This window comes from Lolium rigidum, chromosome 3 (assembly GCF_022539505.1).
Source record: "Lolium rigidum isolate FL_2022 chromosome 3, APGP_CSIRO_Lrig_0.1, whole genome shotgun sequence".
Lineage (NCBI taxonomy): Eukaryota > Viridiplantae > Streptophyta > Magnoliopsida > Poales > Poaceae > Lolium > Lolium rigidum.
This window is the reverse complement of record NC_061510.1, coordinates 268,847,534-268,860,536: the sequence shown is the minus strand read 5'-3', so window position 1 is coordinate 268,860,536 and position 13,003 is coordinate 268,847,534. Positions and strand designations below refer to the sequence as shown.

At 42.1% G+C, this 13,003-nt stretch overlaps 1 protein-coding gene across 1 annotated transcript; it reads right to left on the bottom strand.

The window, feature by feature from the left end:
• Positions 1-1,874: 1,874 nt before the first annotated feature.
• Positions 1,875-11,008, bottom strand: LOC124699464 (protease 2-like). The gene is made up of 12 exons (XM_047231762.1): positions 10,843-11,008; positions 10,154-10,434; positions 9,887-10,081; positions 9,114-9,460; positions 7,938-8,229; positions 7,260-7,418; positions 6,231-6,596; positions 5,796-5,861; positions 4,746-4,794; positions 4,532-4,655; positions 4,317-4,399; positions 1,875-2,448 (listed from the first exon to the last, which is right to left on the bottom strand). Exons 1-12 carry the CDS (start codon positions 11,006-11,008, stop codon positions 2,033-2,035), a joined length of 2,544 nt encoding a protein of 847 aa, XP_047087718.1. The 3' UTR covers positions 1,875-2,032.
• Positions 11,009-13,003: the final 1,995 nt, after the last annotated feature.

The following is a 13,003-nucleotide window of genomic DNA, read 5'->3' as shown; positions in this document are numbered from 1 at the left end:
TAGTGCCATGCCATGGGAACATTCAGCTGTTTATGTTATTCTTAACACTCTGAATTTATGTAACAAATGGGACCTATTTGGAATAAAACTAGGAGTTACTAGCATAGCTCATTATTTCTGATTCAGAGCTGAAGCATACAGTCTCCTCAAAATGCAGCACACACGAATATTTCCCGAATTGATAGCTATTCAGTATTTGGGCTGGCTTGGCACAAAAAGAACTATTCTAGATCCTTCTTCATCTGCAATTGCATGAAAAAATGCAGCATTTACTGTTTCTGAATATACTACTGGCCATTTGCTCAGCGTCTTCCATCACATTGTATGGGGAATCTATCTGATGAACCTGTTTTTCCAGGTGTTGCTTTGCTGGAGAGTCTCAAAGAACGCCTAAAAGAAACCGCGGTTGATCCGACCATTCTTGATAGACTTGCACTCTCAAGGGATCCTGATGCGGATACGGATGCTAATGCCAGCGTCAGCAGTAGTGATTCCGAGGTGTTCAGGCGGCACAGCAAAGATCAGCCAGAGCCAAGTAGCGTCAAGAGTAAATGGAAGAGGATGCAGGATGGGTAAGTCCTACTTGCGTTGCTTAGGAGTACAAAGGACATTGCCCATGCTTTCGTTTTTCTTGAATCATACATATGCTGCATTGTGTTCAAGTTACATACCTGTGCTACTGGATTTTCAGTTTTTGATCATCTCAAGCAATTTAGTTGCCCTTAGCTCAGACTGATATATTACATAATTCCACCTTATGCTGAAACTTGCTATCTTGAAATCTAAACTGCCGTTCTAGATGTGTGTTGAGGATGCAGCTGTGGTGTGTTTCTGTATGATGTAGGTTCCAAAGCAAAAGGAGAAGAAAATTGAGCGAGAGCAGATAGCGGCGACCATAGATTGCTATGACTTTTCTTGCTAATACAAGTGATCAAGTGCAAACACCCAGGGCTGTTGTTGAGCAAGATCACTGAGGCTGCTGCTGATGCTGCTGGTGGTGGTGGTGGTAGTAGTAGTTTACATTTTGCAATGCCCTTTAGTTGTTTCAGTTTGTCTTCCAAGCTTTTCTTGGTCCAGACTCCAGACTAACAAGTGAAGAACTCAAATATAGATAGATTTTCCTTTTGTCAGTCAAAGATTTTTGAATGGATGTAACCAAGCCTGCAAATTATGGAAGGAAGCATTATTGTTAACCTGCATCATGTGCAGTCCTTCTCTTATGTCGAGATAAATATATTGGGAAATCGGCATGCTTCATCAGCATGCTCACGTTTGGTTATTAGATGTTGGAGTTCATCATCCAGAATGAATATACGGAAGAGAAAAATGAGCAAGAGATAGCGGCGAGCAGATTTTGACAATTTTCCTACTGCTAGTGATCTAGTGCAGGCACCCAGGGCTTTTCGCTGAGCAAGATAGCTGAGGCTGCTGCTGGTAGTATAAATTTTGCAACTCCGTTAGTTGTTGCAATTGTCTTTCAAGCTTTTCTTGTCCGTAGTAACAATAAGTGAAGAACTCAACTACATAGATGCCCCTTTATTCAGTAAGTGTTTTTGAATGGTAGTAACCAAGTTCACAAATTATAAATCGAACCGTTATTGTTAACCTACATCATGTGCAATCCTACCCCAGTTTATTTTCTTTTTTTGGCTATTCTTGTTTTGTTTTGCTCATTTTAATTATTTCCATTTATCTTGGAAAGCTCATAGCTTGCCACGTGATTATCATACACCTGCAGATGGTGTGCATACATGCATTATTTGGCAAAATATATCTCCCGTCGCTCCATGCGTACAGATCATGTCCACAACACTTGTCAAGAGAAGAGCAGATTATGATAACCTTCTACGCATGACAATTGATACTCCAGTTGACTGGACTTACATATACTGCAATGTACATTGTTTGATTCTGACACTAGTGCCCACACTTGTCAATCAGTTACTTGTCTAATGAAGTTGAATCCTGTACTGCACTACTGCACCCCTCTTTTTCTGCGACATATGACTTTTAGGAAGCTACAGTTAACAATTCACTTGCTTGAGCTATTTTTGCTTGAGGCTGCTTCTGTGGCAGCCTTATTCTTTTCCCATTTGAGCCTATTGTGCAACGTAGAAGGGGGGATATCCAAAGCCCTAGCAAGTGCCCTCAATGTAGACCTTTTCTCGGGAGGAATAGAAGATATTCTTGAGAGACCAAGGTCTGCCCTCTTTCTACCGCATCTCCCCTTCTTTTTATTGGAAACATCAACCTCTTCCCCTCTTGCAAGCTGATCGTTTGCCTTCTTCCATATCCTTTCCACAGTTCTTACACTTGTTTTCAGAAGATCAGCTACATGTTCTTTGTCTGTCTTCTGAATTTTTTTGTTTTTGCTGAGTGCTTTCAATGCAATATATGCTGCAAATCTATGACTATCTGGCAGCTCATATTTGTGTACCTGCTCAACACCTACAAAGTTATATGAATGGCTAGTTAGATGCAGTCATAGCATTTATACACGTATTAGACAAACACTGGCAAACAAGTGCAGCTATGTACGCATGATAGCTAGTGGACACTCAATAACTAGTGATAGCTATCAAATTCATTTTTGTTTAGATGATACTCAATCAACTAAAATCAATACATAGCTCTTTACATGTGCTCATAAGTTTTATATGCTCACAATTTGTCAAGAATATTTCTCATGTTTTATATGCTCACAATTTGTTCTACTTCTGGAGTACTAGGAAGATCAGACAAATTTGTTGTTCCAGAAATCAAAAGCAAGTTCTATTTTGTAGGAAAGGGTTGGTTTCCTGTTCAAAGCAACGTGTCAAGGAAGTATTTATGAGTAAGCATGCAAGGTGCCAACCCTGGCCTCCATCTTATAAATGCAGGTGACAAATCCCATTGTTCTGTATAATATATGGCTTGCACTCAAAGCAAATGTTGCATCTGGATGACACTGAACATCTAAACGCCACTGTTCTGCATTGCTTGCACCCAAAGCAAATGTTGTTTCCATATGTTTCTTGCTTGGGAAAAAGGGATCTCACGTACGCAGTGCATTGTTTTAATTGGCAGGTGATGCTGCTGAGTGGGACGGACCTTCTCATCTCAGCCCATGGTGCGCAGATGACAGAACCTCGTCTTCATGGACAGGAACAGTAGCATCATGAAGTTCTACCCTGTGGACTGTAGGCAAAGGGCAGCGGGCAGGGAGTTTGTGTTCCGGTGGATGGCAAGTTGCGCGGGGATTCGGCACGAGGGCTCCTAATGGGATCCCTCAGGCGACCCATGCCCTGACGGTAACCCGGATATCTTCAGCTGCTACAAGAACCGACAGATTGGGATGGACGAGGCCTACTTTTCCCAGTTCACCGCCAAAGTCTTCAACACTACAAGGGGCACAAGATGGGCATCGCCGTGAAAGTTTTAGTCCATTCCTCACAACTAATTCCCAAATTAAAAGCTACAAAAAATAATCAATGAAATGCTGGCGGAGATTTTTTTTTTGAAACAGAGGCAAAAGATTTGCCTCATCCTTTAATTAAGAAGAGGTCCCAGTTAATTAATGGAAAACCGGGCGAAAACCATCACAAAACCGCTGAGCGACACACGTGCTGGATAACCCACACACAACCCATGAAGGAGGGCCTCGTCGAGACTGCACACAAGCGTCACTGTCATCACTTCTCCCCTAGGAGACCAAAACGCCAACCCAAAACTCTGAGCAAACGACTCCGACTTCGCCATAGATGATGGTCGAACCAGCCCACACTGTAGAGGCCGTGCGGAGCCACATGAAGATCCATGCCAAAAACTCCGCAAGCTGCAACAAGACAGCACAGCTCGGACTCTCATGAAGAACTACGAAGGAGAACCAGGCAGGCTGGCGCTAGGGAAGATCACCGAACAAACCAACTGTTGCCAGTCATCGTACGCCACCGTGACCTCACCACCTCAGCTTAGACTTCACAGCAACAAACTAGCTGAGGCAAATCTGCGGACACGCTGGAGAAGAGCCAACTACCTCAACGTCTCCGACATTGCTCATCCCCACCATCGTTGCCACAGAACCCATCCCCGGCCACCTCTGGCAGTGGGGGGTGCCACCACCGCCGCGGCGGAGGCCAGCGGCTGGGGAGGGCTTATTCGAGGGGAGCCTGGCAGCGCGATTTGGGTGCTCTGGCGCCACCTGGGGGCGACGGGCGAGGGGGAAGCAATGCTGACAGGGATTGGCTTGCCAATATTTTGGCCAGGGCACCCTCCATCAAATATGATAGGCAACAAAAAATTTGAGGGCTAGTTTGGGCATCATGATCCAAACATACCAGAAGCCATTGTTGGAGGAGTCATGCCCAGCGCCTTGAGGATGAACGCATAAGTGAAGGCGTCTTCTCGCAATTTCTCGAATCTGCAAGTTCAACAAGAGAAGTTAGGTCACAAACACAATGCAGCTTCTTCCTTTTGGTACCAACAACATCATACACCAAGAACAAGCGCTGGAAACCAATTGAAGAGGAAGTAATGTCTCCTTTCTATTTACCTCCCTGACTTGGAGAAGTGCCCAGCACCGAGCTCGCACTTAAATAGCAGGAGATTGTCGTCCGTTTTCAGCTCCCTCAGCTTTGCCACGAATTTAGCAGGCTCCGAGTACATCACGCGAGGATCTGGTTATCACAGAGGAGTGAGCTGCGAGCATGTAATGTAACCGCTATAACTGTAGCCAACAACAGAAACTTGGAAGCCAAGGACCGTACCGTTTAAGCCAGCAGTGACTAGAATGTGGGGGTACTTTTGTGCTTTTACCTGCAGCGTAGACAGACACCTCAGGTGAATACATTTCTGCAGCAAGCCTAGATAGCGTGTGTGTAACACCCCAGCCACCCCCCGGCCGGGCCTGCTACCCCTAGCAGCTCTATAGAACCTCTAGACTAGCCCCACATACCAACACATGTCTTTCCTGCGCACTTTGTCCTCAATCGTGCACACCCGGGAAGGACTTCCCGGTCGGTCACCCATCCTCAAATTGCTCATGGCCAAGCACGCGTAACCTCAGAGTTCTTTGGAGATGAGCTTCCAGAAAAGTAGTTGCAACTTGTTGGTATGAGTATTCTATCTATCCTATTGAGCCCTAAGCCAGGATGTCACAGTGTGCAGCAAGTTAACATATATAACCCTTATGGACATGAGTAGTACTATTACGGTTCACACATCAATAAAGTTTTGTCCCAGATCATATTCATGTATTCATGTTTTCTTGAACTGAAAATTTGTGCGTCCAAAGAGTAAGGGAACTATCAGTAGTGCGACTGACGTACTTAAGTACTCAAATAAATAGCACCCAGAAATAAAGGCATTGAGGGCAAATAGGTGGTGTTTTGGCTCAGGTCTAAAGCACCTATTAAAACAAATGCATTTTAAGGTTATTCTAAAATGTCAAAAAATTCTGAAAAAAAAATCCCGGGTGTACATCTGGACATTCTATGTTCACTCAAAAAAATTTGTGGAAAAAGACATTTTGTGTGGCCTACGTAAAAAAGATAAAAACATGTCTTGTGAAAAGCTATTTTGGATCACCGAAAATTGTCTTTTTTACACAGCTCATAAAATGTCATTTCTTTGTGAAACTTAGTGTGTGTGAACATATAATGTCAAGACGTACACCCAAATATCTTTTTCGGAATTTTGGACATTTAAAAAAAAAAAGACAACGGGTGCATCTACACCTATGAGCCAAAGTGGATTTTCCTTGAGGGTAATCCTAATTTAGCAAATTTGTGTAGGAATACAGAAATAACAGCACTTACGTTATCAACAGGAGAATACGACTTCATGTAATAATAGTATTCTTCTTTTCTTGGATCGCCCCACTCCTGAACCAAAAGGACAAACAGATGACTTGGTGAGAGAAGAAATAGAACTGCATGTGCATTGCAATAGGCACAAAGTATGTGCATTGCAATGGGCACGAAGAATAATGTTAATATCCTTACGTGCAACTATTGAGTTCCTACTTTTGTCATAAGGATAGAAATGACATAAACCCTATAGATGTTCAAATTATGTAAAAAGGAATTTGGTGAGATCTTATAGGGAGACAATTATTTCCTAGTTTTAAGACCAGTCAAAGTTAATTCTGGCCTGGATCCAAGTTAATCCAAGTCTAACTGAAGCTAGCATAGAAGTGACAATATGACAGTGAAACATGGAAACAAAATAAATGCAACATACGAGATGCATACCTCCCATTCAGCTGTAGTAAACGGGATAGTTGGGTCAAGCATACTTGTGAGAACATCAACAAAAGGCACCCCAGCAACAGCTGCCTTGAATAAGTCAGGCCTCATATTTAGGACAGCACCCATCAATAGGCCACCTGCACTTCTCCCGTTGATGCAAAGCTTTTCTTTCGAACAGTATTTGTTTTCTATCAAGTGCTCAGCACAAGCAATGAAATCAGTGAAAGTGTTGTTCTTCTTGAACAGCTTTCCATCTTCATACCACTTCCGGCCCATTTCACCACCTCCACGGATATGAGCTATCACATATATAAAACCTCTGTCCACCAGAGAGAATCTAGACCCCCTGAAAGTCGGATCTATGCATATCTGTTGGCATAAGAAATGCACACAGTAAGCATGGTTAGCACAACATACTTATTGGTACAACCTGATATTTGTTAATAGTGTCAGTTATATGACCACTTTTATGGGTTAAAAGGAAACTGCTATGTTTACCAGTTGTTCAGCAGACTTTACCAAACATACAATATCAAAAACCAGTATTATCAGATAGGCAAATTCCTTAACTGTTTAGGTTCTCTTTTCTTGTCTATGCCCCAATTAACTTTCAAAAGGTAAACTTGCAATTCAATTTGCCTCGGGTCTTGAGTGTTTCTTATTTCACATGTTTGTAAACTATATCAGGCATTGAAGCTCATTATGTACCCACTATTTGATGAACCACCTTGACACTTTCCTGGATAACCGCATCCGATGAACAGCAAGTGTGTAATGTGTAAATGTGAAACAGATTGTGTTTGTTGTACACATACAGAAGAAAAAACATTAACGCTAAGAAATCGTTAAAGATATTCATGTGCAGGGACTTGGTATTTGTCGTACAAATAAATTGAAACTACTGTCCAAATTGAAATGCCTGTCCAAACGAGTGACCCACATGACTGCGTCCAAGATGAACCATACATATCTGCATGAGCTATATGACACAACAAAATTGTAGAAACTTGTCATAAAAGATTGTGTCCACACCTCATACGAGCCATACCCATATAGCAGCGTGGGGTCTGAGCCATCAAGCTTCACCATATCTTTTCTGTAAAGAATGGTCATGGGAATCTGAGTTCCATCAGAAGCAGCAGCCCATTTTCTCTCCGTTGCATAGTTTGACGCATCAAATCCACCTAAAACCTAAGAGCATTCAAAGGTTCAAATCAACAGGGTTTTACAGTTACTTCTACTAAAATTGGTCAATAAATTAACACATTTGCTAGAATGAAGCAGATACCAAAATGTAGTCCATGCACAGTCATACTTATGCAACTTTAAACAAAAGAAATATGTTGTCCACATGAAGATTATATTAGTATAAAGTATAATGATCGATGACATGTGGAAACAGACAGAGTATTAAGTTTGTACTAAAACAAGCACCAAGATCTTCCGTTTGAATACTGCAGATCATCACGAACTAACTAACTAACTATACTATCAGAATAATCTAGCAAAATATGGGAAGTAGAAGCAGTAGCCTAAGCATCAAATAAGAACTACCCAAATGATAATTGACAGTTGAAATTATGATATTCATTCATTGTGCTACAGTTTGTACAGAGGGGAGTCCTAAAGCAGATGCACGGATTGTTCCATTGCATTGGTACTGATAAAAATAGGGTACACAAAAACTAAATGGTGCATGTGATAGCTTACAGTGTCAATTTTCTTCAGCACCGACACTCCTGTATCCATGTCATAGTCAAACACAGAGGGTGGCGTCCTCATTGAGCTATAATAAAAACGAATAATATTTGAATGGAATTGTGATGTCTCAGGTTCCACTGCATATGCTCGGTCAGCAAAATCAATTGCCCGTCCTCCCTGAAGTTGCCCAACTGCCTCTCCAGTGGCTGGTAGGCGATATACAGTTGCTTTTGGTAGACCATTCTCACGCTCATATACAGCAATGTGATTCTCAAAGAGCTGGAAGTCCTGAATTTTCACACTGAAAAGATGCAAGTTTTAAAAATAATGGCGCTACTTAATGATACAATGGGCATTGCAGCAGCCCTAACACATAAATACATAATACATCCATTAATAAGAGCACGCCACAGTCAATTAACTTAGCAATGAACAACATCCAGTTGTCTATTTGACAAGGATAATACATGACTATCCTAGTATAATCTGTTACTATCATACTTCTAATCTATTACTATCATACTTCAATGCAGATGGTTGATTGTATTAGAGAAAACCCTTGAATGTTGGGTTTTCATGGCATCAAGCTTCTGACATGCTTCATAACTGTAAGAAACAAAACCTAGGAAGAAATGTAGCTAAATCTAGAACTATGTATTGCAATCACACCAATAATCCAGATGACCAAGATTACTAGACAAAAAAGGTCAGTGGGTTCAGGTTCATTAGCTAGCCATACATTGTGTCAATTATGTATGTGCAAGATTTTAAAAATGTAAAAGCAATCATTGTACAAGAACACAGTATTTGCCTCTTTTTTTCTCATGGGAGAGCATCCAAAGAAACTAGGTCCATGGTGTAGCAGTGAAAACTGCTCGCAGTTCGAGTATTCGTACAATAAATATATTATTCTTATCTGTGGATTAACATAACATAGAACGTTGTGTTCTATTTTGCAATCGGATGAACAATGTCAAAGTTCACAAATATCACGACTTACTATTACTGTTCATAATCATATATCATCTAGAAGTGACCATAAGGAAATTAATACAATGATACAGATAAAAACGCGTTGATTATAATGTTTACGTATATTGAAAATTGGGTACTGTCTACCAATATATGATCCATCAACCACAAGACTGACCTTTCAAACATAAGTGGTGGGATGAAGTTGATTACCTTTCTCTATGTGGTAGCAAGACAGTGGTCTCAGCTACATTATGCAATGGGCAAGCAACCAACTCAGAGTTGTAGAACTCATCACTTCGCCTCTTAATATAGAAATGGTTTCCACGATAACTAGCTGTTGTATCTATGCCATCTACACGAGGTGTCAAAACTACAAGCTCCTTGCTCTGATTGGGTATGTCTAGGTAGAATATATAGCTTGTATTTTTGCTTCCAGATTCAACAAATAAATACTGCTTGCTTTCAGAAGCTTGAAGAACGAGTGAAAACATGTTATCCTTTTCATGATACAGGCAAATATCATCTAACTGATCAGATCCTAGCTTGTGTAGCCATACCTGCAAAAGCCCACAAGAGGCAAAGACTCAATAAGATATTATAAAAACTATTAAACACACATGCACACAGATACACATATTGAATTATTGATGATAACATCAAAACTAGTAAACACACGTGCACAGAGATACACACATGATGATAATGTCAGAACTTGCAACTATAATATCCAATTATAGAACATCTACACATGAAGAATTCAAGTAACAATATTCCTTTCCAAGAAAATAACGTTAAAAGAATTGGTATGTAACAACACCATGCATACCACTGCAAATAGTGGCTTGAGAAAAAAAATGATCAATAGAGCAATTACACTATGCTAATCACAGAACATCATTTTTTTATCTTTCGTCTAGTGCAGTATGCACCTTGGTAGCACAGATCAGGATAAATTTAATGTAGGAATAAGGGAAGCCACATACTTTGTCGGGCCGAAGAATGTCGTCCATTGTTATGTAAACAAGGTTGTCATCACCAGCCCACTCAATGTCAGAAGTAATTCCTTTAAGCGGTTGCCCAACATATTGTCCGCTCTCCACGTCGATGACAAAGACGGTGTAGATTTCATCACCCTTAGTGTCTTCTGCGTAAGCAACTAGCTTGCCACTGGGGCTGACCTGAAATGAACATTTAGTTAAAGAAATCGCACATAGACACATGAAACAGCGGATGGTCCACAATTGTAGTACCTTGAAAGCCCCAATGCTGTAGTAATCATGGCCCTCAGCCTTTACATTCTCATCCAGAATAATGTGCTCGGCAGGCGCATCAGGTCCCATGGGCATCACATCATGGACTGTAACAGGACCATCGGTCGGTACAAGACGGCAACAGTGTTGCGCATACTCCTTGCCGGCCAACGTTCGTTTGTAGTAGTAGTACTTCCCTTTGCGGAGAGGCGCGTCGATATCGTCTTCCTTGATCCTTCCTCGGATCTCAGCAAATATCTCGTCCTCGAGCTGTTTGGCATCTAGAAGGAAGTGGACGGAAGAGGTAAGCAAATGTCGCGACATCCAGCGCATCAACGTCCTCCACTGCGAAGCGGACACCGGTTCTCATTCTAGACCTATAGCACTGATATAACCAGCGCCGCCGCCGCGTGAACAAACGGATTCCAGTAGCAAATAGTACTAGAAATGAAGCTGAGCAGGGTCTCATAACCCACTAATTGGCCGCGATGACAATGCAGCTTGTTCTAGTAATCGGCCGTGTGTAATTATTAGTATCACGAAGAAATACTAGGAAATCTGATTGAAGCCACGCTAACTAAGACAGTGACACGATTACACGCCAAACCTGATTCAAGCGAGCGAGGGCAAGCAATGTCACCTAATCTAATTTAGGGAGGGAAGGGAGACAGGAAGGCTAGTGATCTGACCGGACATGAGGGCGGCGGCGTAGTCGTTCTCGGCGCGGAGGTGCGCGAGGACGGCCGGGTCGGCGCGGGCGTCATCGCGCAGCCAGTAGTAGTCGTCGACGCGGACGTCGCCGTGCTCCGCCAACTCCCGCGGCACCTTCCGGGCCACCGGCGGTGTCGCGGCCATCGATTCGGCGGCGGGGGAGACGCGGGAGGGAGAGGGGTTTAGGAAGGAGAGGGGGGAGATTCCGGAGGAATGGGCTCGTCGGAGGAGCGGTGGTCGGTGGGGAGAGAGCCGACGGCAAGGCCCAGGCGGAGGAGCATTTTGTTATGGGTCTTTTTTTTAGAAAACACCCTATAAAAACCTTAGGATTTTGATCTTTAATTGGAGAAAATTCTACTACGTACTACTTTTGTTAGAGACCAAAGTGTTAAACATTTGGATTTGATTTTTCTTTTTGACATGTAAACATGGATTTGGTCATACCACTACACTCCTAACCATATGCTTCTCATTTCGGAGCTGGGTTCCATCTGTTCAAGATGATGTCTTTCAAAGTTCAGACACCTACGACATTGCCACCAGTGTGTGAAATGTGATCGCACTCTTTCCATTCTTCCAATTGCGACTCCGGTGAACTCACGCCCGTATAATTTTTTCTCTACATGGCACAAATGTGTTATTTTTTTCTCTCCATTGCACAAATGTGAGATCGATCGGCGAGTGAAAGAAGTGCTCCTGATTTTTCATGCCTGATCAAGACGAGCGCAAGTTCCTTCATGCCCCCATTTTTTCTTATTTAGATGAAGGAATGTTGATTAAAAAAAGGAACTATCCATAGGTTTATGGGCAAAGCACTTGGGTCAATTCATCAGAATCTCTCAACTTACAAAAATGAGTTTCTTGCTCACGGTGTAGCTGTCATGAAGTGACGACATACTTACAGCGGCGAGAGCTTTGTCATAGACAACATATCACCATAGTATGAGTCACCTCGAAAAGCACAACTTGTTTTCAGATCTTCAGCATAAATCAGTAACTTGTTTGATGGATCTTCAGTTTAAGATTATGTGCCGTAAAGGGAAGAAAACCTTTTAGTGTGTTGGTTACTACTTTAACATTCAGACTAGCAAAGAATGCAAACATCTTTGACTCCAGGAGGGTCATGAATTCTTATGCTACTATGTGTTGCACAACTGAATATCCAAACTAGCACCGACGTCACCTAAAGAAGATTGCTACGCCATTGGATCGAACTCTGTTTACAAACTAAGTTGAACAATTCATCCCAAGCGAGCGCAACCGGAGGCTAGTCACGCATTCAAGCGACATATATAAACTTTTGAAGAAGATGTCTGTATCGATCGGATTGAAGCAGGAGGTTGAGAGCTTTGTCCGGGAGTGGGTCTACCAACATTACAAAACACATTGTGATGGAATCAGATGGTCTTCTCCAACCTTAACCAATTCCAAGGGTTCCTGGAAGACGTGGGCATGGATTCTACCGAAGCCTTGCCGCTGCTGAAGGGGTATAGTGTGATCATGGACTCATGGTGGTAGTCATCCGACTCTTCAAATATGCGCATTTCTTGCCCCTCAATCACCCCTTCACTTCTCGAAATGTTTCCAAGATATTCATGGATAACATTGTTAAACTCCACAATATGCTCCTGACAATTGTATCTGATCGATCATGACAAGATCTGTTGATAAGAGAGGTGGCGGCTGACCTTGGAGGTGGGTGCATAGCTTTTGTCTCTCTCTCTCTCTTAGGGTTTTCTGGAGTGAGGGGCACATATATATACATCAGCTCCTGGGTGAATAGATGGGCCACATGGGCCAGCAACATAAAGCCCAATAATTTTTCAACACTCTCCCTCAAGATGGGTGATAAATATCTATCGTCCCCATCTTGTTACAAGCCAAGTTGCATTTTTTTGCTCCCAAACCTTTTGTTAAGCAATCTACAATTTGTTGTCATGTGTTCACATAATCAATCTTGATAATTCCAGCAGCTAATTTTTTCTTGATCCACCTGTTTGATTATGTCATGTTGTACTGGATTATTTGCTATGCATATAGCTGACTTGTTATCACACCAAACATTCAAATGTTCATATCTTAGCACCTTCAATTCACTTAAGAGATTTCTTACCCACAGCATGTCACTCAATCCTTGAG